The sequence below is a fragment of the Trachurus japonicus genome, chromosome 5, assembly GCF_045865225.1.
Source record: "Trachurus japonicus isolate A0001 chromosome 5, Traja_1.0".
In the NCBI taxonomy this organism is placed as follows: Eukaryota; Metazoa; Chordata; class Actinopteri; order Carangiformes; family Carangidae; genus Trachurus; species Trachurus japonicus.
In genome coordinates this window covers 29679043-29706155 of record NC_140911.1, presented here as the reverse complement: position 1 = coordinate 29706155, position 27113 = coordinate 29679043, and the positions used below count along the sequence as shown (strand labels likewise).

At 40.9% G+C, this 27113-nt stretch overlaps 1 protein-coding gene across 6 annotated transcripts; it reads right to left on the bottom strand.

Annotated features, from left to right (window-relative positions):
* Positions 1–27113, bottom strand: LOC146987863 (sodium- and chloride-dependent GABA transporter 2-like). 6 transcript variants are annotated; one of them, XM_085777285.1, is made up of 16 exons: positions 26673–27113; positions 25465–25538; positions 24925–25118; positions 24274–24408; positions 21991–22131; positions 21646–21727; positions 19881–20013; positions 19202–19336; positions 18951–19054; positions 18241–18365; positions 17180–17292; positions 16943–17080; positions 16655–16757; positions 12232–12332; positions 9428–9598; positions 1–657 (listed from the first exon to the last, which is right to left on the bottom strand). In XM_085777285.1, the coding sequence occupies exons 3-16, from the start codon at positions 25088–25090 to the stop codon at positions 508–510; spliced, it is 1797 nt and encodes a 598-aa protein (XP_085633411.1). In that variant the 5' UTR covers positions 25091–25118; positions 25465–25538; positions 26673–27113; the 3' UTR covers positions 1–507. The 6 variants fall into 6 exon arrangements, with proteins under 6 accessions (XP_085633411.1, XP_085633406.1, XP_085633408.1 ...); XM_085777280.1 differs by having other exon boundaries at positions 24925–25104; positions 26673–26873; XM_085777282.1 differs by lacking the exon at positions 25465–25538 and having other exon boundaries at positions 26673–26696.

Sequence of the window (27113 nt, the reverse complement as noted above, 5' to 3'; positions counted from 1 at the left end):
TCAAAACAGTTCAACTTTATTACGTAAGGCTCGGCAGACAGAAATTGGACAAGGACAAACAACAGGTGAGGTTAGTGTGTGTACTGTTGTCATTGACAGGAAAGGAACACAAGATAAAAGGATCAGGGAACAACTAAAATCTAACAACTAAAAAAATATGCAGCTAGGAAAGGATACAGAATCAAAGGCACAGTAAATATGGAAATACCAGGAGCTAATGAGGGAATCAGGAACAGGAGTACAGAAACATAAAGATAGTGATTTACCTTGATCATACATATCAAAGGTTGGCTTTAATTGAAAATAGATTTTTAAAAACTTTATAAACGTTGTCCTCTCTATTCTGTGTGTTGGTTTCAGCATACACAAGACTCTGTGCTTAGTGTGCAGGATGCAGCCCTGATGTAGACACCTGGCAGAGTTTATTGCTCATTACAAATTCTTTAAAAATGACCTACAGGTAAAAAATAAATGATATTTAAAACATTGTCAAAAACATTGAGTGCCTCACACCTGCATCTCCATCTCTGATCCACCACTTCCCTTGTAGTCGTTGGCAGCAGGAGTGAGCGTGTTGTCTGGGTTCAGAGGACACTGCTCAGGCTGCTTTGCTGTGTTGTGTGTCTTGTTTTCAGGACGACAAAGCTGCCTGAGGTTCTGTGGAGACAGGGTGGTCAGACAGCGATGGGTCAGTTCACAACAGTGCAGTGCATTGGATATCCCAGCTCAGTGCTCCTCCCTGTCTGTTACACATACAGTATATCTTGTGTAACTATCACAACCTATCTTCTGGCACCATAATGAGGTTCACATGTGTGGTTCAATTGAAATGTCTCCACCACCTGATGGATTTGGTTATGAGATTTGGTTGAGAAACCCTCAGAATGAGTTGTAATATCTCTGATGATCCCCTGTCTTTTCATCATTATTAAATATCTAGAAAGATGCTTTCATGGTGCTCTCCCTCTGGCTTGCCAATGGTGAGTTTAGGGCTATCATGTCTTGTCTTGCCTGGCGTGAGACTGGTTTGGTTTATTACAGTCGTAAGAAAAAGTATGTGAACCCTTTGGAATTTCCTATTTTTCTGCATTAATTGCTTTTCTTTCCATTGCAGGCCTGAAGTTTGCCACTCCACAACACTAATGGTAAAATGTTTTGTAGACTATACAGTAGGACAGTTTGACCTCATCAAGGGCAAAATGACTTCCAGAGTTTATCCAGGCTTCCTACAGGATAATGTCAGGGTGGCTGTCCACCAGCTGAAAGTCAGTAGAAGTTGTGTGATGCAGCCGGACAATGAGCCTAAACATTGAAGTAAATCTACTATCTAGATCATCTAGAGTAGCTTCAACAAAAGAAGATCCACCTTTAGGAGCGGCCCAGTCAGAGCCCAGACCTGAATCCAATAGGGATGCTGTGGAATGACCTCCAGAGAGCCATTCACACCAGACATCCTATAGAGAGCCTAAGCGGAAGCAGGAAGTAACGTTCACCATGGGATTTCGTGATCCGATTGAATTGCGCCATGAGAAAAAAATATGACCTCTACCTGATTAAAACATCACATTTCATGAAGAGAAATCAGCAGTTTATCGTAAAACTATTGTAGAATAAAATTCGGAAGAATCTGTAACCAGAAAGACTACAAGTCGCGTAGGTGACGTCACACACCAAATGCCGCCCTTTCCCGTGTCAGTTGGTGACGTATTTTTTGTGGGACCTGTAGTCCGTAGAGCGTCGTCACACTAAATACATTCTTCTGTTGCCGTTTTACGATAAACTGCTTTTTTTCCGGATGAAACGTGATGTTTTAAACAGGTAGAGGACATATTTTTTTCTCATGGCACAATTCAATCGGATCACGAAATAAAACTTTCAGTCCCGTTCACTTGCATGGATAGTTTTTAAGAGTTGAGGTCCCATGGCGACGTTACTTCCTGCTTCCGCTTAGGCTCTCTATAATAACAACATGGCTGAGCTGAAGCAGTATAAGGACCAGTGGTCCAGAATTCATCCTGAGGGCCCTAGTTTCTTGGCGCAGCGCAGGTGGCCCAAGGTAACCCAGCTGGTCTAATGCAAGTTTCGACCAGCGCAGCCTAGCGCAAAGTCAGTTTGGAAGATTGGCAGATCGCGCTGCGCTGAGATAGGCGTGGCCGCGCAGCAGGGGGAGGCGTCACAGATTCAGCTTGGTGCAGTGGAAGTTTTGTGCGAAAATGTCCCGCCGAGGTTGCGCTGAAAGCTCGCCACCTCCAACCAGGTCTAATCTCAGCGCAGGGCGAAGCGCAGCAGGTGCAGTGCAAGTTTGGCTGACTGACCTGCAGTGCACACACGTCACCAAGACCTCACAGGCAGATCTCCACAGTTCCAGGCACATTTCAATGCAATAAATATCCACAATAACCACTATTTAATGCAACTAATGGAATCAACACGTGAATTTATATCTATATAGACTGTCCCGTCACATCTGACGTCAGATCAAAGCAGAGATCAAAGGCTGTCAGTGCGTAAAGGAAACTCCACCTGAATTAACGCAGGGACGAACTGGCACTGAAAAGCAGCTGTGGATGTCCCAAAAGCAGGACTGAGGGTGGATGACTGCATTTTGCTGCCGTGTTGAGATACCACTCTGCCCTTGTGATGATAGCTTTATTTATTTATTTACTTATTAATTCATTAGCGCGAGCGACCGCATCACGCAGCCGTAATGAAAAACAAAACACAAATCTTCATCTCTCTTAGTCCACCACAACAGCCTCGGTATCAGATAGTCAGTATATAGCCTACTACAGTATACTCAGCATCTCTATCACAGGAAAAAAAGAGAAAAAAAGAGACGGACAGAGAGAGAGAGAGAGAGAGAGAGAGAGAGAGCGTCCTTTACGCTGATTTCATGGTGTTTGTTTATGTTGTGATTAGTGTAGCCTACACCTCTCATCTTGCTTACACAGGGTTTGAATAAATGTGAGTTTCTTTATTAGTTTATTAGTTGTTGTTTCTTACATTGTGCAGGGGTTCTCAGTGTATCAGATCAATCCTGGTTAAGTATATTAGTAAACTCATTATTGGTCACTCTGAGCTCGGACCTCCGGACCAAAACAGCTGTTTCCTCCTGGGAGAGGTTCGGCCTCTGGCGTCGCTGTTTCCTCCGTCCATGTCCAAGTATAAAATGACAAACTTGCAGCGCGCATCACCCGCCGCGCAGTTAAAGGTGAGGAGAGGAGCTCCTTTGATTGGTGAAGATCCGAATCGGCTGTGTTAATCCCACTTCTCCTCCTCCTGTCTCCCTCCCGCCCTCTCTCCTCCCTCTTTGCCGTTTGCGCCGGTGGGAGGGACGAGGGGAGGGGCTGCGCTGGTCTAAGTCTGACTGCGCGGCCCACCAATCTTGCGAAATGGACCTGGGCCACACCCCGTTGACGTGGCGAAGCTGCGCTGATGTTAGACTTCACCTGGTCTAAGAAACTAGGGCCCTGAGTGTTGATCAGTTGTGATCTGCAGCTACAGGAAACGTTTGGTTGAGGTTAAAGGAGATTCAACCACTTATTAAATCCTTTTTCCACCTGCACTGTGAATGTTTAAAAGATATATTCAATAAAGACATTAAATATTATAATTGTTTGTGTGGTATTAGGTTAAGCACGTGTGTTTGTTTATAGATGTAGATCGGATCACATTAAATGACCAATTAATGCAGAAAACTAAGAAATTCCTAAGGGTTCACATACTTTTTCTTGCGAATGTATGTTGCTGTGAGATTCTGTAATTTCAACTTCCATATTTCCTGGATCCTCTGCTTCCATAGCAGCAGTCACACTGGAATAAGCTGCGGTTTTTGACTATGTGTGGAAAACTTGAGTTAAACTAACACGACAGTGATGTCATCTACAGACACACCTCTAAAACCCATGGATTCAGTTTGTCACTTAACCCTCACATTCATGAGACAAGTTCTTCTTCTTTCTTTTTTAAATTGAACCGGAGATCAGCACTTCAGGCTAACCCCATGTGACAAGTTATTCTTCCCATCATTGCATCTTATATTTGAAAAGGTATAAGTGGGCATCTCTACCAGTGAGATATAATAGACAGACATTGGACTTGCACTTATATAATGCTTTTCTAGTCACTTGGACTACTCAAAGCACTTCACACACACATTCATACATCCGATGATACTGTAAATGGGAGGGCAAGTGTGGCTTCAGTGTCTTGCCCAAGGACACTTCAACATGGGGGAGCCGGGAGCTGGGAATCAAACCTTTGACCTCTCGGTTGGTGGACGACGAGCTCTACCTCCTGAGCCACAGCCGTCCGTCTCTGTTTGGATTTATTTCTAGAGCAAGATGCCACTATACATCACTCCCTCATAGTCACTGCTTGACCTGCTCAAGTTCAGTCCTGCATCCTCAACACAACACAACACAACACAACACAACACAACACAACACAACATAATTCCTTGCATTTTTCATGCTGCACACACTTGTGAAACTATTGGACCACCGTTTTTTTGTTTCATGTTCATTCTCACAGGGTGAGGATTTTGGGACAAACTAAACATCTGTTGTGCATGTTCCTTTTTCAGGTTTTACAATTACTGTAATCTAAAAAAAATGATGTCAGATCATTTGATAGTGAAAATACAAGTTTTTCTTGATTGCTAAGACACATTTCTTGAAAGCTGCTCTCGTTTTCTCTAAACTGTGAACACAAACGCCAATTTTCAAGCTACATTCACAAAACATCAGACTCTTCTTGCAAAACCAAACTTTCACCTCAAAACAGTTCAATCTGTGCTCAAAACTGAACTATGTTGTCAAATCGTGCCCCAAATCAATCAAAATTAAAAACACTACTGAGCAGCCACTAAACACTACATAGAAAAATAGAAAACACAATGCTCAGGACATAACATGAAGCTGAAGAGATAAATGTTTATTGTTCACTGTAGGCTAAATGCATGTTGCAAAACAAAAAACCTGTGCATTTACACTTCTCTCCTTTCCTTTCTTTCACCCTCCTCGCTCCCTCCCCATGTCCATTTCATCCCCTTTTCCTTCCTTCTTCTTTTTTCTTCCCAGTTCATTCCTCCCTCCCTCATCCTCTCTTCCTTCACCCTGTCGTCTCTCACCTTCTCCTCTTCCTCTCCTCCTCCTTTCCCTCCATAAATGCATGTTGCAAAACAAAAAACCTGTGCATTTACTGTAGCACTTGTACATAGTACCACAGTAAAAAAAAAAAAAAAGGGTTAGAGTACAAAAAACAGAAATCTTGTGCATTTAGCACTTGTACTACAGTATACAGTAGGCCTGCGTAAAAATAAAGTACAAAAATATAGATACATACAGTAGTGCATACAGTAACTCAGCCACAGCATCATTTCTCTGCACTGGATCAGGCCACAGGACTTCATCCTGAACTGGTTTATATATGTTCCCTCACATCATTGGACACAAGTGTGATCAATTTTGAGTTGTTGTGTTCAATCGGTGAAACCTGTGCTTTAGTTGTGTTTGACTTTTGCCACTTGTGCTCAGCATTATGCAACACAGGTGCATCACAATGTGTTGGCAAGTTGTGTCTAAACAGGTGAAAAGTGCTGATGGTTTTGCCAAAAGAGTGACTGGTTCAATCAGTGGGTTCAGGCAACTGAGAATTTGGTTCAGACAACAGGGTTTAGTGTTTTAGCAATTGAGAAAAACTAATGATTACTGTAACTGCAGACCTAAGTGTTTCCAGGGTGGAGATGTTCTCCCCATGTCTGTGGGTGTTCTCTCCAGGTTCTTCCACTCACAGTCCAAAGAGCTGCGCCCAACATTATGACACAGACAGGTGAAGTGAATACAGTAACAGTGAACAACACTCCATCATGACACCTGTTAGTAGCAGGTGAACATGTTGTCCTCAGAGTTCATGTGTTAGAAGCAGGAAAAATGTTCAGTGTAAAGATCTGATCCAGTTCTCTAAGGACGACTGGGTCTCTCATGTGAACAGCTGCAGCTCTTGTGGGCTGCAGTGGTTAGGATCTATCTAAAGTGGTCCAAGGAAGGAACAGTGGTGGTCAGAATGTTAGGCCTGATCTGTGTAGGTGGAGACTCTAAATGGTCTGTAGATCTGAACGTGAGTGTGTCTGTAGTGTAGTGTGTCTCTATGTGGCCCTGTGATAGACCTGTCCAGTACTCTGCCTTCACACTATGTCAGCTGGGATTGGCCCCAGCCCTCACGGTAAAAATGGTATACACACAACTGATGGATGGATGGATGAATGGATGGATGGATGATTAGTGGGATAATTGAGTAGTCCAATATTACTGTAATAATTACCTGTCAATGCTAATAACAGTTTGAACAATTTCCAGGGGGAAAAAGAGAAACTTTCAAGTTCCACTGTTTAAAATAGTTTTTCTTTCTCACGTGCAAGTAAATTCAGTATCTGAACAGTGTTGGAGTATTACAGTAGTTAGTTATTTGCAGAAATTAAAATAATTGCATGGTTACAGGCCCTGCTTTTCAATAATATTGGTATTTAGCATGTCCAGAGATTTACCTGTCAAAAGGGTGGGACAATATGTCCCTGTGTAAATGCACTCAAACACTTACAGGCACACGTTTTTTTTTTTTTTTTTTACGTAATAGCACCTGAATTAGACAGGCCTAGCCTCTAACCTCTAGTTTCTCACATTTTTAAGTGTCATTAGTGTCAAATTGAGTTATTTTGCTGAGCGCAGAGGCATGTGCAGCTGTATCTACTTAATCAGCTCCTCCATCTGGAGGGCTTCAAACATACACCACCTCTTCTTTTTCAAGCTCCAAACTTTCTGATGCTGCTTGTTAGACAACAGCACTTGTAGCTCTTATACAGAGGATTTGTATTGTACTTGAGTTCTCTTGTTCAGAAGTGCATGCCCTCTAGCTTCTAGCACGACAGGAGTATGACATGCAACCACAGACGGACTTGCATGCATGCACTCACAAATAGCTATATGTCTGGACAAGATTTAGACTTTAAGAATGTTTGAAAGGTGGCAAATCTGAAGTCATTCAGCAGTATGGTGCATTTGATGGATTCCTAACAATACAAATTAGGGTGGCACTTTATAATAAGTACACACTATTAAGCATTAATTAAGCTTTAAATACTGAATTCATCATATATAACACATGAATGTATTTATAAACACAGTTAAAAATGTTTTACTCATCATTGATAAACACTAACTGTATAAACTACACACTAATGAGTATTCATAAATGAAGAATTCAGTATTTATTAATGCTTAACTAATGCTTAATAGTGTGTACTTATTATAAAGTGTTACCCAAATTAGTTGCTGCCATTTCCAACAATGAAAGTCAGCCTCAGCCTCTTTTTTTTGTTGCAGCCAGCAATGTAGTTCAGTGACAGCCAACAATCCCACAGCAACTACTTCAGAAACTGCATCTATTTTGGACGTGCTCCACTGTTGGAAGCTTGCAGCTAATGAGGTGAAACAACAGAGGCAGCCTCTGTCTCACCCTGGGACTGTTCCCTTCTCATCACCATCTGCTCTTGGATAGAGTACAGTCACAGTAAGATGTAAGGCCATGAAACGGAAATAACACTTTTAAGCTACTGTACTGTAAAAGGAGAATTCTGGTCATTTTCTACAGAATTCCAGTCATTTTCAGGAAAAAAAAAAGATATTGGATGGGAAAACAAGCACTTATATTCATATTGATACTTTTTCCCCATCCAATATCATTTTTTCCCACCTAAACCCATGTTTTCCTCGCATTTTTGTCTTTGTTGATGAAACAGTCCTGAGCTCAACAGTTGACTATAAGGTCTACCTTGGAAGCTAGAGTAAACAGAGCTACGTGATACAAAACGGGGTCATTCCTATGTAGGGTTGCCAACAATCTGACTCTCCATTTTTTCGCGGCGGCGGCAGTGGGGGGGGGGGGTTTAAAACCAAAGACAAATTATGACATGTTTACAGCAAATGCATTGGCTATTGGTTTATTTTGTTACTTTTAGTAGGCCCATATGATATCTTGTGCTAGGCCTATCACTTCGAATATTAAGTGTAAATCAACCCCAGGCTGCACTTGGCTGAATTTGACATAATTTCAGATTAAAAACCATAGATGGCTAAAAAAATTCCAGGCTAGGATGATGATCCGTAACAACAGATTAGAACATTTTTAATTAGTTTGTAGTTGGTATCGTGACAACACTAGTTTGTAGTAGCTAGGTGTGTAAATGATCAAAAATCAGTAGCCTGACATTAATAGAGGGCCCCTTAGGGCCCCATGAAGGCTTGGGCCGGCCCTGATCACAGATAAACAGGCTCTAGGGTATTTAGAAAAAAAAGAAAACAGTGACTACAAATTAGCCGCCGGCCGTCCTGGGCTACCGGCCGTTCTTCTCCAGAACACACAGGTGTCCAGTCCGTCCCTGCAGCTGCACTCGCTTCGGCAATTTGTGAGCAGAGGCAATGCTGCTCCGATGTCTGCTCTCTCTGTATGAGCGCGTCGCAGAGCCGCACATACAGAGCACATATCCGCTGATCTTTTTTTTTTTTTTTGAGGAGTTGGCGCTTCTGCATGCACCAACAAACTGGCTTGCACACCACGCCACGCGTGTAAGGGAGGGCTGTGATTGGAGTGCGGGACGTTGGCTGTCCCGTCCGGGACAAATCAAAACCGGCTATATCCCGGGACGTCCCGCACAATCCGGGACGGTTGGCAACCCTATTCCTATGTTCCCACAGCCCTATGTTCCCACATTTCTAACTTTTGTTCTCACTGAAAATTAGGCCCTATGTTCCCACAGCCCTTTGGTCCCACCATTGGTTGGGTTTAGGCAATGAAGAAAGGAGTTGGTTAAGTTTAGTAAAAAGACCAGGTAGAGGCTAGACAGGCCAGATAGATAGAGTCCAGATAGGTAAAGAGAGTCCAGTGGGAACACAGGGCTGAGGGAACATAGGCACGCTCCCAAAACAACACACATGTAGCACTGCTCTCTCATATTAACGGAGTTATGCACAGTCAGTGTTGTGTGGTAAGGAACTGGTGGATGTTGCAAAGCATTTCTAGTGATACTTTGAGCATTATATAGAGGCCAAAGTCAGGTTAGAAGAACTGCCCCCATTACTTTGCTGTTTAACTGCAGCGTAGCGCAGCTAGCAGGAGGAGAGCTAGGACCGGTCTGGACATATTTTTCTCTGATGTTTTCCTATAGTCGCACTCTGGGACCTAGAGCTGTAGAGCGTTACTTAGAAAATGACCGGTATTAGCAATGAGCAATATTAACCCCTTAACACCCAGTGGCCCGTCCATGGTCTGGCAGGCCCAGTAACATGTCACCACAGGCCAGTGGGCGTTAAGGGGTAAAAGGGACAAATGGACAAGAATTCATACACACACATGTAATAAATACACTCACCTGCCCTATCGTCCCTTTCATCTGTGTAACTTTAAAGACGATCCACAGAGGAACCAGGAGAACGCAGAACAGCCCGAGGGACCAGCCCAAAGCGTAGGCCCAGGTCGGGTAGATGTAGGTTTTGTTGAACTTGAGAGGCCTATACTTCACCAATGAAAAGATGAAGGTACCCTGACAACAACAACAACACAATTAAATATTATTTTCATATAGTTCTTTTGAAATCTGTGTATGGACAGCACCTGAATGCGTTTTAGAAATGTTGAACCAGCTTTATAGTTTTACAGTAGTGTTGGAACTGAATGGGACTAAAACCCATTAAACTTTATTTCCTTATCCATGTGCTCAGCGGTGTTATTTTTTTTCTTTACTCCCATGTCCTTTTCCCAATATTAGTTCTGCTCAATGTAAATATCCTCTCTTATGTTTCCTCAAATATACTCCACCACAAGGACCAGGGAGACATATGACATGTGATTCTCTCTCTGCATCAGCTCACAATGGGGAATATTTCCACTGTAAAATTACACCTGTTTTCACCCCAAATAATAAAGAGTCACACCTCACAGTAGTCTGGTTGTCCATATGAAATTCTCAGGACACGCTTTGGAATTCACATTTGTTAAATTCTACTCTTCCACTCGCAACCATGAGAGACAAACAACGGGAGGCCTATTGGATCTACACGCTCAGTTTATATGCTCCAGATATTTTTTCCACACATGTTTTCTATACATGGTCACACAGTAAGTGAGGTCCATTTTACACATTATATGACCTACTACAGTTTGTTTATTTATACGTGTAAGAATATGTAGGCCTACTGTATTTGAAATTATTATAGGATGACATGTAAATGGTTATTTATTTATTACTGTTTACTTAGTATGAGAGTTTTCAAAAAAACAAAAAAAAAAATTGTTACAATGTCTGGCTGAGGATTCAGATTTGCCCCCTTCTGATTTCTTAGTTTTTTGCATATTTGTCACACTTAAATGTTTACAATCATCAAACAAATTTGGATATAAAGATAATAACAAGTAAATATAAAATGTAGTTTTTTCCAAACCTACCTGGCCATATGTGAAAAGGTAATTGCCCCCCTTGTTACTGTAAATCATGAACTGTGATAAACCTTATATATTTTTTAAAGCTGAATATCCACACCCTGACCTGACGACTGCCAGACCTGTCGAATCAAGAAATAACTTCAATAGAACCTGTTTGAGTGAAGTGAAGTAGGCTGAGCGATCTCAAAAAGCATCATGCTGCTATCTAAAGAAATTCAAAAACAAAATCACTGTCTATCAGTCAGGAATGTGTTACAAAGACATTTCTAAAGCTTTGGGACTCCAGTGAACCACAGTGAAAGTCATTATGAACAAATGCAGAAATCTTGGAACAGTGGTGAAAACCTTCCCAAGATGGCATGGCTGCCCTACCAAAATAGTCCAAAAGCGCAGCAGCAACTCATCCAGGAGGTCACAAAAGACCTCAGAACAACCTCTTAAGACCTGCAGGCCTCGCTTGGCTCAGCTAAGGTCATTGTTCATGATTCAACCACAGAGAGAGAGAGAGACAGGGCAAAGACTCTATCTATGGGAGAGTTCAGAGGTCACATCTGGCCATCAGTTTGTGACCTAAAGGTCAAATGCTCCTGGGTTTCTCCATTAGTGGATGAAGGCTCTCACTGTGGTTCGCTGGAGTTCCAAAGCTTTAGAGATGTATTTGTAACACATTCCTGACTGGTGTCAATGTTTTTGTTTTTCCTCTTTTTAAAAAAAAAAATCTTTAGATAGTGGCATGATGCTTTTTGAGATCACACAGCCTACTTCACTTCACTCAAACAGGTTCTATTAAAGTTATTTCTTGATTTGACAGGTCTGGCAGTCATCAGGTCAGGGTGTGGATAGTTAAATTGATGTCAGCTTTAAAAAAAAAACAAAAACAAAAAAGGTTTATCACAGTTAGTTCTTGATTTAACAAAGGGGGCAATTACCTTTTCACATATGGTCAGGTAGGTTTGGAAAGCTTTTTTCCCTTAAAAAATGGAATCATCATTTAAAAACTGCATTTTATATTTACTTGTTATATTATCTTTATCTAATATCCGAATTTGTTTGCTGATCGTTAGGGGTAGGGTTAATTGGGAGAGTTCAGAGGTCTCTATCAAAAAATCCTGAAGGAGAACGTCCGGCCAGCAGTTTGTGACCTAAAGGTCAAATGCTCTTGGGTTTCTCCATTAGTGGATGGAGGCTCTCACTGTGGTTCACTGGAGTCCCAAAGCTTTAGAAATGTCTTTGTCAATGATTGTTTTGAGTGATGATTGTTTTTTTTTATCTTGAATTTCTTTAGATCGCGGCATAATGTTTTGGCTTTTGTGATCTTTTAACCTCCTTCACTTCATGCAAACAGGGTTTTTTTAAAGTGATTTCTTGATTCAACAGGTCTGGCAGTGATCCGGCCAGGGTGTGACTAGTGAAATTGAACTCGGCTTTCCAAAGAATTAGGTTTATCACAGTTAGGCTAGTTCATGAAAAACTAAGAAATCAGGAAGGGGGCAAATACTTTTTCATGGCACTGTACTTTCCTTTTGCAAGTAAAGGCAGTGTGTGGGAGTTTTAAACAAAGAAATCCCAACTTTACTCACATCTCTTCCTCATCTTGCTACATTTCCATACAGCAATGAGTGAGAGGCAGAATCAGAAGGAGACTCCAAACATCAATTAATCTGATGTTACTCATGAGAAAAAAAGGCACAGAAAATAAATCAAACTGCTACTTCTTCTTCTTATGCCACTCACCAGACAGACAGTAGGGGTAACGTATAGCCAGCAAAGCTTCATTACCCCCGATGGGCGATAACCAACCATATCTTCAATGTTGTCATAGAGACGGTCGGCACCTGGAAATTAAAAATAAATATAGAAAATAAAATTCATACTGGACAAAATTAACATATACTGTACTTTTAGGTTACAGATCAAACATCATGCATTAGTCAAATGTAGACCTGTAGTGTGAAGTGGTTGGCTTCATATTCAATTAGAAAACTGTGTAGGTTATAAAAATATACAGAGATAAACAAAATTGTGTCATTTATAACCTTCACAAACAGTTATGACCTGTTAGATTTATAGTTGTTTCTGTTAGGCATAATAAAATACCCTTAATAAATGGCAGATTTATAATTGAGCCTATGCAATGTGACGCATATAAATCATAAGTGATGTTTTTAGGAGTTGTGTCATGAGCCTCTTCACTCTTCACTCCGACCTACATTAATATATTTCATGTCGAGATAAAGATCTGTTTTTGATCTTCATCAGGTTTCAACCTGACAATTAGGCTAGATATGTAGTTTGCTTGTAGCTGTTGTGGTTGCTACACTTATATTTAACATAAGGTAGCTTTGCTGAGGTTAATAACACCACAGTCATATAGTAGTTTCTCACCCTAACCTCAAACCCCCCGTGCGGCAGAATTTAAATCCCCCTTTGCTAAGAGGTGGGGCGGCGAAGAAGAGGGGGCAGGATGAATGATGTGTTTTTATAAAGTGAGTGTATGGAGCTCTCTTAGATCTTTTGTGTTCATTCTCATTCAAGGGAAGTGCCAAAGAAACACAACACCCCTCCTCAAGAGGATCTGATATCCATCAAGCTTAAACAGGAGAAATGGAGGGAATAAAGTGAACATGTGAGGACAAAATATCCACTCAAAATCAACTGTTGAAGCACCACAGGAGGGAGGGAGGTACTGGGCAGAAGTGAAAAACAAGGAATGCAAAGTGGGTAAGGGGGAAGTAACTTTGATGAGTAAACAACTTACAGGGTTCAAACACCATGGAAATCAACAGTAAAACAAAGCTAGCAGTTTTCAACCTAGAATAAAACAGTGGTTTGTAAATCACTGTGTTTAGAGTAACTGCAAACCGCCCCTCCTAAGATGAGGATAAATCAGAGCTGAGCAGAACTGGATTTTTAACATTATTTAATATCATTATTAATACACGGTTGCCAATAAAGTTGGAATAATTTTGTTTTCAGACACATTCCTAATTGTGGTTTAATTTTCACAGTGATTAGTGATGTTTAGAAGAGATTGGTCAATAAAGTTTTGAGAAAATATACATGTTAACAATCAATCATTGTTACAATCAGGTAAAAAATATATATTTTATTCCAACTTCATGGGCAACCGTGTTTATTAATATCATTACAGATTTGACATGGCATAAACATAAATCCATGCTGTAATAATACCTTCAGTTTTGGTGTTCAAGATCTTATGACAAACAGAACACGGCATGGTGTAGCTGAAAAGTAAAGTAAATGTGTCAGTGCTCTCTGGTGGACAAACCATGTAATGGTGTCACTAGATCCAGTTTTTTTTTTCTTTCTGGAAATTCTTGGCACTCATTGGTTGACACATCACTTCCTATACTCTGCATGGGAGGAGATAAAATCAACAAACAAAAAAACAACTCAGACTCAACTCAGACTCTTCTTCAAGCATGTCCCTTTATTAAGAGACCTGTCAATCACTTTGGGCATTATAGCTTCAGTTTATATTTCAACACAGCTGGTATCATGAAGCTTCCTCTCAGGTATGACTGGTTTATTTTTCACAGCTTTACGTTCCTTCGGCAGAACTATTAGATTAAACTGCTGCAGAAGGTTTGGTTTGTGACTTTCTTATCAAACTAATGAACAACTAGTGCTGTGACGTAGCTCCTTTAGCTCCTACTAACAGTTTTTGCAGATCTACAAGATGCTTAAATGGACTTACATAAAATTGGGGGAATTTTTATTTATTTGTTTTATTTTATTTTTAAATTTCTAATAAATCAATTTGATATAATTCATGATGTTGAATAGATACAGGATGCCCAGGCAGCCTCAGGCCACCGTGTATAGTGCTATGTGCACTTTTCTTTTTCTTTTCTGAACTTTTTAACCCTAACCCTCCAAAAAGCAATAGTGGGTTACATCTATAGTCCAACTGCATAATGAAGAATATATTTGAAAGACATGATGAATCAGAATTATAACAAACAAAGCAGTTACAGACACGGCTTCTCTGACTGGTGAAGGTGTACAAAGACAGTCAAATCTGAGACAGTACCAGCTCTGGGAGCATTAGTATTAAGGTTCAAAAGAACACAAGAAATATCAGAAGAAACATACTCCTACACCAAACACACTGTTGTGATTACAGACTCTATGACAAAACAGGTAAAATGGCAAAAAGGCTCTATCAGGGAGCTGACAGTGAGTGGGTGAGGGATCCCTCCTCTGTCTCTCACCCTGAGCTTTCTCCTGTTTTTTGTTTTTTCTATGGAGTTTTTCCTCAGTGGATGTGAGGCTCTAAGGCCAGAGGATGTTGTTATGATGCTGTGTAAAGCCCTTTGAGACAAACTGAACTCAACGCTGCATCTTCTAAAATTCTCTAAAGGAAAGCTGAGCTCTGAGATCCTGAAAGAAAACATGTATTCATCTGAGCCTTAATACAACCTAAGGGAGAAGAATCAAGTCTTTTAGCAGAGCCCTTGGCTTGGCCTGGACACAGGGCCGACGCTGGTGTAGTTTACCTACAGGATCCATTTATGGACATTTTCAATATCTTTTGGAACTACAGACTGATTTAAATCTGATCCAGGCGGCCCGGTGCCAACGCCCGTCATGCTGTGGGTATCTCATACCCAAACAAGAATGTGTGGATAAGCACAAAGCACAGAACACACAAGCAGACACAGAACCCCCCCCCCCCCCAACCTGACCCTCTTCACTATGTCACAGTTGAGCCAAATCTTTTTCCTTTCCTGTCATAAAAACCCTACAGCTGAGATCAGCCCCAGATCTTGCTAACAAATACTTTCTGACCTGATAAATGAAAATAAATCTGTATTGTATGTTTTAAATTGAGACCTTGCTGATCAGCTCTCCTGGTGCCGCAACACTGATAGAGGCTTGTCCTCCAAAATTTATCACTCTATACACTAGACACAACAGTGAAGGAGGAGGGATGGCAGGCGTTTTCTGCACCGTGAGTGCGTACTCACATGGACCTGGGTGAATTTCCATCACCTCATGAGTTTACCAGCCTCTGGCTAGGAGGTGTCATCAGGCTGAACCCAACATTCACTGAGTGTTTCAGCCCTTAAAGGGATAGTTCAATATTTTGGCAAATTTGCCTATTGCCATAATCCCTATAGTCTTAGGAGTAGGTAAGTTCATTACCTTTGATTGTCGGTGCAAGCTGTTTTTAGATCGGCGGGGCAGAGACACAATCTCTGCACGGCGTGTGGTACTTTCGCCTCTCCCTCATTAAACTCATCAAATACACAATCCAACAACTCCAAAACGCTCTTGTGGACAAGTTATGACCTGCTCATTCACCACGCTATGAAATAATAATGTAACGTTATGAGACAGAGTTGTTTTCAAGGCAAATTCATAGCCGGAACTACATTCTAGACACGGCTGGTCGGCAGAGTGATTTCAAAAGCAAGTAGTTCCAAATATTTGCTTCATGTGTCGTAATGTTACATAATTATACGTTATTATTCCATAGCATGGTGAATGTGCAGGTCACAACTTGTCCACGAGAGCGTTTTGGAGTCGTTGGATTGTGTATTTAGTTTGAAGAGGCAAACATGAAAATACCGCGCAGCTCACGTCTCTGCCCCGCCGATCTAAAAACAACTTGCACCGACAATTAAAGGTAATGAACCTACTCCTAAAACTATAGGGATTATGGCAATGGGCGAATTTGCCAAAATGTTGAAATATCCCTTGAACCAGCTTTCACACCAGCGATGGTTAGTGAGTCCCTCCTCCCTCTTTCATTCCATATCCAGCAAGAAGTTAGTTGTTATTCCATCCAGTTTAGGCAGGCTGCTTGTTTCTGACTCATATCAACCAGCCACAGACATGACAACAGGTGCCAACTTTGTTTTTCTATGAGCAACTACCCGTGACTGTCCCTCCTCACCTTGGCACTCTTGAACTAAGGATTGATACTTCCTGGATATTCTTTCATGGTCCATTTCACTCATTCACTTTCCCATGGTAGGTACTGACAGCTCAACCAAAACAATTTAAACATTTTTGGTTGGCGGTAGTAGAATATCTGGATGGAGCCTTGTGACTTAATAGAATCCCAACATGCACACAATAAACCTATTGGTATATTGTTGATTAATGCAGGATAATCATTGTGACTCACCATATATCCATCCAATTGCTATGGACTGACACACTGAAAGTAGAAGAAGGTTGTTCCCACTACACACATAATGGTCGAAGAGTTGAAGGAAATACAAGCCACCCTGCAAGAAGACAGAGGCTCCATTGTTACTGCACATCAACGCGAAAACAACACACCTTTGTACAAATTCAGTTAGCTGCTCTCCTGCTCAGCAACTGACTAACATTTTAGGCTAGTTTTCATTCAGTGCAAACAAATCGACCATGAAAATGAAAAGTTCTGGGAGACACCGACTGGATCTCTCACCTCTGTGACGAGCAGGAGGCCGAGGAAGAAGCAGACAGTGCAGAGACAAAGCAGCAGCAGCTCTCGACGGTAAGCTCTCCGAAACACAGTGGGGAACATGTCCGTCACCGAGGTCATCAGGCACTCAAGGCTCACAAACTGCCAGAAACAAATGAGCAAACTGAATGTGAGCAATCTGATGCTACATTAATAATTAATTGTTAAAGAATGCAAATATGTTATATACAAATATCTCACCTGTGTATCTGCCCCCAACAAGATGACCATGACGAAGAAGCATATGGCCCACAGCTGAGGTAAAGGCATCATGGCTACTGCACGTGGATAAGCAATAAATGCTAAGCCAGGTCCTGCATCAAGACACATGTTCACTCATTTAATGCCAGTTCTATGATTCATTCCACTCACATGTTTTGTCTTTCTTTCTTTATTTATTTATTTACCATCAAACTAATTTGATAGTTGTTTTTAAAGGGGCTATAATCGATACTACAACAACATGACAATGTGCTGTAGTAGTTGTGTTGAATCATCTGAATCTGCTGCTCCACTTGGTTTTACTGAGTTCTGGTTCACTCACTCATCTAACAGCAATGTTTTGGGCCACAGCTGACATCTGTTTTCAACTAAAAATTGTGTCCACCGCTTCAGCACCAAGCTACAGCTGCACAGAGTTACAGTAGAGACTTGCCGGTGAACACAGTGGAGGAGCTGGTGTAGCCCAAAACAGAGCTAAAAGAGAGTGGATTCACACCTGCTGGGTTTGTAATGAAGCAACGGTTCTCTAAAATGTTTACCACATCAATTTAAAAGTTGATGTGATGTCACTGTTGTATTTATGACTTGTTCTTGCTGCTCCTGATGAATCCTGTCACAGGACATTCTTGGTATGGATTAAACAGTTGTTTGAAATCACTTCGCAGGCACTATATCATTTGACTCAAATGGCGTTATTATTTCATCCTTGCAATCAGGAAGAAGCAGTGTTAAAGTTTAACATTTAATCGTGTTTCTAAAACCAACTCGTCGTAAAACATTCAAGCTACTGTAAATATGGGCAACACTTTAAACTTTAATCATGGCCTGACCAATCTGGAGTTATTGGTATGATGTAGAAAATCTAAGTAAAAGTGTAAGATAATTGAATTGTGACACATTTTTGTATACCATGAATTATTTAATGGGTATTAAAGAATTGGGACCAAGACAAAGCGAATATGCACCAAGTGACGGGTAACTCCTCTGAGAGGTGTATCTAATGTAGCGCTCTGAGTGTAGTTGTGTAGTGGTGATTTTACCAGAAGCTGCCACTTCAGATATTGGAAGTCCTTGCTCATAGGACATGAAGCCCAAAACAGAAAAGATCGCAAACCCTGCCACGAAACTGGAGCCGCCGTTCACCAAACAAAGCACAAACGTGTCTCTGAGAAAACAAACACCAACCCTGTTCAGCAATTTGTCCCACTCAGCAGAAAACACAATGGCAATAAGAAAATCTGTAAACTAGCTGCGTGTGAAAAACGCCATCTTACAGTGGAATAAAATTATGTTTTGATAACCGACGATGGGTGTGGAAGGACTGTTAACTGAAGAGTTATTATCAATCTACAGGTTGAAACAAGTCTACATTTTTTAAATAATAATGCCTGCCAAAAAAACTTAGACGATAGGATTTACTGTGCCTTATCATGTTACGATCTTGTCGTTTCCCTGAATCACGTGTTGCCCTGACTACACTGTAGGAAATAGTTGAGAAACTTGTGCAGGTTCTGGATTGTTAGAACTTGCTGGTTTTTGTTGTCACAAGACATCCAGTTTGCCACGTGACCATTGACGTGTAGTGCACATTTCACAATATCTGAGATTCTACTTGGAAAAAAACCAAACCATAATAGAGAACAAGAGAAAATCTCATGGCTAGAACATTATAGACCAGCCTTCTGTACAGTATCTGCTTTACAAATGCATTTAAATATAGCACAAAGGACAAAAAGCAGAGAAGACTTACTTGTAACAATCATTGTTATACTGATTGTAGCTACCCAGGGCGGTCAAACTCCCCTGACAAATCCCAAAAGAGAAAAGAACCTGTGCGCCTGCGTCCATCCAAACCTGAGCACATTCCAAAACATTAACATCAGTAATGTTTTTTGGGTTAAAGTGCTGATGTGTGTGTATTATAAAGATCTACTGTATTTGGGCTTCAGACTGAGGTGACAGCTTTTCTACTGTGTGCGAAATAGTTGAGTCTTTACTTACTTGAGGGTCCACCAACCTTGTTGGGTCAGGATAGAGGTAGAAGGCTAAGCCGTTCATAGCTCCGGGCAGAGTGAGCCCACGAGCCAGCAGAACCACCAGCATGACGTAGGGGAATGTGGCTGTAAAGTAAACTACCTGTCGACAGGAGGTGAAGACAGGTTATTGCTTTTAATGCAGAGCAGAAAAAAAACATCCTATTTGACAAACATAAACCTACCTGGTGTATTTCAGTTCATACATAGCACATTCAGATCGCTCGTCCAATCGTATCATTCGGACCAAATGATATAATTGGTCAGACTTTTCTCAGAACCATACAAAAGTGGAATAATGATGAGTTTTTATCCCTGGTGGATTTTTCTTACATTTTAGTGTGACACCAGCTTATTAATAGCATTTTAACTTAAACAAAGAAAAGTGTAAAAGTTCTAGAAAGGTATTGCACTTGAAATATTTCACATTTAAAGCAAATTCCCATTGCGACAAACACTACATGGTGGCTACAGCATGGGCAAATGGCCCAGAACAAATTTCTCACATTGTGGGACAATAAAGTTAATCTTAATCTTAAAGAATCTTGCATTGGCAGAGGTATCACTGGTCAATGAGCCTCATGCAAGAACCACTCATCAAAAACATACAAAGAATTCAGTGTTGGCCTCTATTGAAGGAGCTCTACCTTTCCGGTGGATCTCACTCCTTTCCAAACACAGAAGTAGCACAGGATCCATGCCAGTAAGAGACACAGCGCCAGCTCCCACCTCAGGCTTCCAATCTCATCAATCCCCTTGGATATACCCAGGACTCGCCTCCTGGGGGGGGAAAAGCCAATGGTAAAATAGTTACAAGACGAAACCATCAGAAGGAATGACTGAGTAGTGTGACTGGGGTTAAAAATCAAAGGTTCTTGCAATAGTAACATTTCAGTTCAAGTGAAAATGAGTGGCTGAGATATTTTGGACAGCTGAATTCATCAATACAACGATGTCAAGAATTAATGACACAGTTTAAGATGCCATCCATACTGTATCATGTTGTACCTTGTTCATACATACCACTATTTGCAATTCATATAACACGGAAAAACATAAATTACCAACTCCTACTCCTCTGGTTGTTTTCCTTCCCACTCATATTTACATTCTGTCATGTGCAGTTTACATTAAGAAAAACAAATCACTCCCATCTCCAGGTTATTTGTCTCCACTAACAGGTCGTATTTCTGTGACCTTTGACAGGCAGAGAAGTGTGTTTTAGGTCATAATGGACCTTGACCTTTGACCCTAATCCACTAAATATTAAATCAGTTCAATGTTTTTCAATAATTTCGGTTTTATTTTGGAAACATGGCTCAATATGTCTGCCAAAATCATTTGCCTCGTTTCAAAGTTAGAGGGCCCATATTATGCAAAATCCAGCGGTTCTATGTGTTCCCTATGATGCCGGGAGGTGAAAAAAGTCTGCTCACTCCCTTAATTGATTGCTACACTTTTTTGAGATCGTGTCTCGAAACAGGCGAATTGGAAGTGCTGTGCAGCTTGACGTCACAAGGCACCTAACTCAAGTGACTCCACCTCCCGGTACTTCCTTATCCTCACCCTGGGCCAGTCTGGAAAAACGTGAGCTCCGCCCGCTGACACTTTTCCACACACACACTCACTCTCTCTCTCTCTCTCTCGCTCTCTCTCTCTCCCCAGTCCGTCATTTGACATGAAGCAGGCCGCGGCCGCCAGATGATCAATTATCAATGTATCCCAGCCAGAGGTCTTTTGCAAGCATCAGCATTGAGCTTCAGGTTTTGATCACAATAGTAAACAGAACAAGTTTCTTAGAAACACAGAACATGGATAGTGCATCAATGAATTAAGTACTAAGGAAAATGCAGTTTTTTTATGATCAGATTATTTATTTTTTGTGATATTAATGTTCTAATAATAATAATGTTGATGGTGTGGTTTTTTTTTTTTGTGTGTGTGTGTGTGTGTGTGTGTGTGTGTGTGTGTGTGTGTGTGTGTGTGTGTGTGTGTAGTGAGTGACTGAGTGAGAGAGAGAAAGAGAGAGAGAGGGTAGAGAGATGTTGTTCTACTGACCAAACAGTCCTATGCTGTTTTCTCAGATCTTTAGGCTATTTACTTTAATGAAGACAAACTAAACAAAACAAACAATGTCATTCAAATCGTCACTGAGTGTGAGTGTGTTGCTTCTCATGCACAGACAAGGGTTAGCCTATTTTAGAGACCACGGACAAATACTGAGCAGTTCTGAGCTAGGCAACATTTAAATACAATTCAAGAATATGCCACCAATTCTGAATGGGCATTAGTTTTGTGGTGGTAACAGCATGTTACTTTAACTGATCAGGCCACCATCACATAAAACAGTGTACAAAGGTCATGGTCATTTAATGTATTCCAATGAGATTCTACAGTAGGAATCATACTTACTCCCAGAATTCTGTTGCTGGTGTTGTTGCATTCGCTGTCCAGTTGGAGGATCCATTCGTTTTATCAAATTCAACACAAGATTCTGAGAAGAAAAACAAAACAAACGATGATAGTTTATATTCTAAGGAACCATTTTACACTAAATTGAGATGTGAAGAATCTCTTGAATAACACTGTATGGCTGTGTGACTTGAGCTATCAATCAATAATGAAGAATACAAGCAATTTATTGGTAATTCTCATGTTTATATATTGATTCAAATTCAAGCTCTCCGGCCTTTTCTCTCTTCCTGCATTTGTGTTGATATAAGTGACCTGGATTTTGTATCTGTCGACTTTTCTTACCTGTGTTCCAGCTGTTTCTGCAGCTGGCCCAGGGGACTTCCGCACTGAAAGATGAGAAGAGGTAGAAGAAGGCCCATGCCTGGATGACAATGTAGGACACGGCAGCGTATGCAATCACCACCTGGGTAGCGTAACCAATCCCTGTGGAGACAGACAAGGTGCAGCTGGTGTTGATTATTGACAAAAAAACAGAAAATGAATAATATGTAATGCAGCGTGTATAATATTTATATTCTTACAGACACAGTATCAGTGGGACACACATGAGAAGAATGTGTTATGTCAGCTGCTGTAGGGACAGACTTGCCTACGTACATAGTAGCATGGCACAGTGATCTTTAAACACCAACTGAAGGTGTAGAGTTTCTTCTCACTATGCCAGCTGGCAAACCTGCTACCACTAAGGTTAATGGACTGGTAATACCTCTAATAAGCCCTGGCTCCCGTTGATACATGGAAACAGACTGAAGCTCTGCACATTCATCGTGGATGACAACAGCTCATATAACCATAATTCATTCCTGAGTGAGAATATGTAACCTGCACATCAAAGTCTGTCCATCAGTTTAGTGATATTTATTGCTGTGCGTGACAGCATAATTACATGAATGCCTTCGATGAATGGGAAGGTGTTGATCCACATTAAGGTTAAGTATCAGGCCCTCAGGGGAAAGGCAATGTATTTTTTCATTTGAATAGACTCCTGAACACTTATTAAAAGACTGTACAGAGTTTGGTCTGACAATGACTATGCCAAATACAATTCTAACAGGGCTGGTGAACAGGAGCATCCATTCTCAGGTGTGAAAACAGTCCTGGTAACACGTTACAATAACACTATTAAGCATTAGTTAAGCTTTAAATACTGAATTCATCATTTATAACACATGAATACTCATTAGTATGCAGTTTATAAACAATAAGCACTAACTGTATTTATAAACTAGATACTAATGAGTATTCATGAGTTATAAATGAAGAATTCAGTATTTATTAATGCTTAACTAAGGCTTAATAGTGTAATAGTACTTAATATAATTTGTTACCACAATCCTCAAAGGGATATTTCAACATTTTGGCAAATTCGCCTATTGCCATGATCCCTATAGTTTTAGCAGTAGGTTCATTACCTTTAATTGTCGGTGCAAGCTGTTTTTAGATCAGTGGGGCAGAGACGCAAGTTCCTCAGCTAACGCAACAGAGGCTCATGGTATTTCCACATTTCCCTCATCAAACTAATACACAATCCAACAACTCAACCAAAACACTCTCGTGGACAAGTTGTAACCTGCACATTCGCCAAGCTATAAAATAATAACGTATAATTATGTCACATTATGACACATGAAGCAAATACTCGGAACTACGTGCACTTTTGAAGTCACTCCGCCCAGCAGCCGTGAATGTACGTAGTTCCGGCTACACATTTGCCTTGAAAACAACTCTGTCTCGTAACATTCCATGATTATTTCATAGTGTGGTGAATGTGCAGGTCAAAACCTGTCTACCAGAGCATTTTGAAGTTGTTGGGTTGTGTATTTGATGAGGGAAAGGCGAAAATACCACACGCCATGCAGAGCTCACGTCTCTGCCCCGCCGATCTAAAAACAGCTTGCACCGACAATTAAAGGTAATAAACCTACTCCTAAAACTATAGGGATTATGGCAGTAGGCGAATTTGCCAAAATGTTGAAATATCCCTTTAAAATACACACACACGTGTTGATTATCACAGCTGAATCTACATGAAGTGAGCTACAAGTTCCTCATTGTTCTCAAGTCTAAACAAACCAACAAGTCTGCAAAACGTCCAGTTGGACTGACGCCAGTTCCAGATAAGCACATTAAAAAAAAGTCATGGTCAAATTAGGCAATGCCATATTTACAGTATCAGAGCAGCAAGAGGTATTCATATATAGTCATCAGTTCTATCATTTCGATGCCAAACCTGAGATATGCTCATACTAATGTATTCTTACATTGCCAGTACTTTATTATGACATTATTATTTCCTATGCTGACTAAGTACACAGATGTATCGACGAAAATGTGTTCATTGTGACATCTAATCAGCCTTGCAATGGCACATTCATTGTGCACACAGGTATGGAGTTTCCTCTAGTATGAATTGTTACACTTCACCCTGAAAACCCTGGAGGGCATGACACAGATATCTGTTTGTACATACTGGACAGAGGTGTGTCAGTGAAATCTGAGGGGGATGAAGGAGTATCTTTATACACTAATCTGCTAATTACATAATACTGCTCTGTTTACACTGACCTTCAAACAAAGGGCAGAAGTGCCTCCAGCACGTGATACATCCCTGAGATGTGAACTGGCCCATGGCCGTCTCCAGGAGGAACATGGGGATGCCGCAGGCGAGCAGAAACAAGACGTACGGAACCAGAAAAGCACCTGAAACACGATGAGTGTGACGATCAGAGAACAACACTGTTCTCTCAGGGTTCACCTGAGACGCATCGAGCACAGTCGTTCATGATGGAGAAAAACACATTCAGTGAAAGTTGACAAAGATTTTACAAAAAAGATTGTTTGTGCTTTTCATTTTAAAGAACTCAGTCTCTGGTCACATCACACATCACTGCTTTAACAGTAATGGGAGGCACAGCTGTAAAGGAAGTGATCATGTTTTATTAATATTAATCAATGACTGAGTGACTATCCCAAGCTCACAAACAATGGTCTCTTTTGTTCTGTGAGCTGCATTTGAGAACAGAGAAAAAAAACAAAACAAAAAACAAAAAAACAGTGGCTTATGACTGCAATCTCTTGAGGAGTCAAGGTTATTTTTCCACATTTGTTGGCTTTTCATTTTGATTATGTGCAGTTGCTTGACTTGTGCGGAATGATTGCAAAAGTAAAATGCCTATAAAAATTAAAAAATGTTCCTGGAGCTGGCATCCTGCTTACCTCCCCCATTTTTGTAGCACAGATATGGAAACCTCCAGAGGTTTCCAAGCCCGACCAGGGTCCCTGCCACAGCCAGCAGGAACTCCAACTTGTTCGCCCATTGGCCACGGTCCAACAGCTGCGTCTTGGTCGTCTTGGTCACCAGCCTGTTATCTTGACTGGGCATCTCGAGGCTGTTTCCTTTGAGGAAGTCCCTTGACATGATGATCAAAGGCAGAAACCTAGATTAATCACAGATGAAACCTGTCCAGAAATGTCCTTCCACCTCCTCCACATTTATAGGACGAGGTCTTTCAAACCTGTGGAGCTCAGAGTTATGCACAGAGACAAAAGTACTCAGCTGATTATTTGGCTCTGCTCACAAGCTTTATTTATTTATTTGTTTGTTGAACTTTAAGCTTTGCCGGATTATGAGGAATGGAAAGTTTTCACCAGCAGGTGTTTATCAGAAAGCTTGCACTTATTGGAGCACATGCCAGAAAGAGAAGTCATGCATTTAGCAGTCTGGTGTAAAACAAAAAAGCACAGTGAAGCACTTACCCCTCCCCCGAGAGTTGCTTACAGCAACAGCAAACTGATCAGTATTCCTCTCAGCCGGGTGCACCGCAGCATCTCTACACAAACATGTCATGAGCAGAGCCAGAGTAAGAAACAAAGTCGCTATGGTTTCCCTTGGCTCCTCTATGACCTAAATACTGTTGGATTGGTCTGCAGAGCATCATGTCTCACTTGAAACAGGGTTTGGCTCTGACAAAGGTCCAAGGTCTACTTCCTTGCTGTATTTTTCCACTGAGGCTGGAGCAGCTTGAGTCACTGAGATTAGCACAGTTGCTAACAACTAAACCAAATCAGCTGAGCCGTCTCCGTTATGTCAGTGGCTGGAAACAAGCTGCAGTTATCTGCCAAGTGGGAATTTGCAGACTTGGGTAATAAATTGTGCAAAACAATGCCAACACATTTGTGTGCATGCAGAGGCAGAGGGCCATCTGCTGTGAATAACTGAACATGGCTGTCTGGATGGATGCCTTTAACTTGTCTTTCTTGTTTGCACAGTTTTTTTAAAATTATTTTTTACAGTGGCATCTTATATAGCTACTGCAGCAGAATCTGCAGCTCTGTACTTTTTTTATTCTAACATTTTTCCTCTGGATGCCTGTGTTTACCACCATAACACTGCTGTTCACAAAACTTGAGGTTATTTAAGTAACCCTGGTTGTCTGAGTAATATGTATTTTTAGTTCTTCCAATCCCACTGACTTCCTATTTCCAGTTTCCAGTTTTTATAGTCATCCACTTAACTGTTCCTCTGCTGCTGCTGCTGCTGCTGCTGCTGCTGCTGCTGCTGCTACTGTGCAGGTTAGATTTAACACTGTGCTATCAATAAAGCTTATCTTATCTCAACATAATAAATTCCCACAAATACAGAGGCTGGAGTGTGTAACTGCAAAAATAAATATTGACACACTTTTCAGGCTTAATTAGTTATACAATAATCTGATGCATTTAAATAAATGTTAAAATGATTCACTGTTATGTCATTTAAAATCATTTAAAAAAGTAAACAATGTTTTTTTTTTTTGTGGATTTGCAAAATTGTCTTAAATGTTTAGTTATTTCACCTCACAATTAATTTATCCTCTCTTCTGTTGTGTTTAGATTTGAAGATGTCAAATCTGGGAAAACTGCGCAGTTAGTAGGAGAAATGAAAACAAAGCAGTAAAGTAAAAGTTGAGCTCAACGTTACTCACCCGGTCTGATGATAAACCTGTGTGAATGAACAGAAGGAAGAGCTTCTATATTGAGTCAAGAGGGTTAGGCACATATAGGGTTAGTCCAGCTCATATTACGCCTAATTAGCAAAGCTCTCACTTTGGTGAATGGAGCAGCACAAATATCATTTCTCAGAACATGACTAAATAAGGGACTGTCACACAGAAACACAAAATCAACCACCTCCTGTAAACACATGAAAGAATCCTTTCATCACGCCCCTGAAGAAATGTCATGAGACCATCAGCTCGGTTAACACCCGGTGGTCAGACCAGAAGCACAGGTTCACACCACGCAGCTCTCACACGCAGAAATGTGCACTTATTGTGTAAACACCGGTGTCCGACTACACCGGGTCTCAGAGGTTGTTGTGGTTGTTGAGGTCTGCTTGCTTAAAACCATAACCCACAATATTTTGA

Excerpts from the sequence above, each read along its gene's own strand:
- LOC146987863 (XM_085777280.1), bottom strand. The coding sequence starts at position 26,746 with ATGTGCCTAACCCTCTTGACTCAATATAGAAGCTCTTCCTTCTGTTCA. Across the intron at positions 19,055-19,201 it reads CAAGGTTGGTGGACCCTCAA|GTTTGGATGGACGCAGGCGC; the intron begins GTAAGTAAAGAC and ends GAATGTGCTCAG. Across the intron at positions 18,366-18,950 it reads TATAACAATGATTGTTACAA|AGACACGTTTGTGCTTTGTT; the intron begins GTAAGTCTTCTC and ends TTGTTTTCTCAG.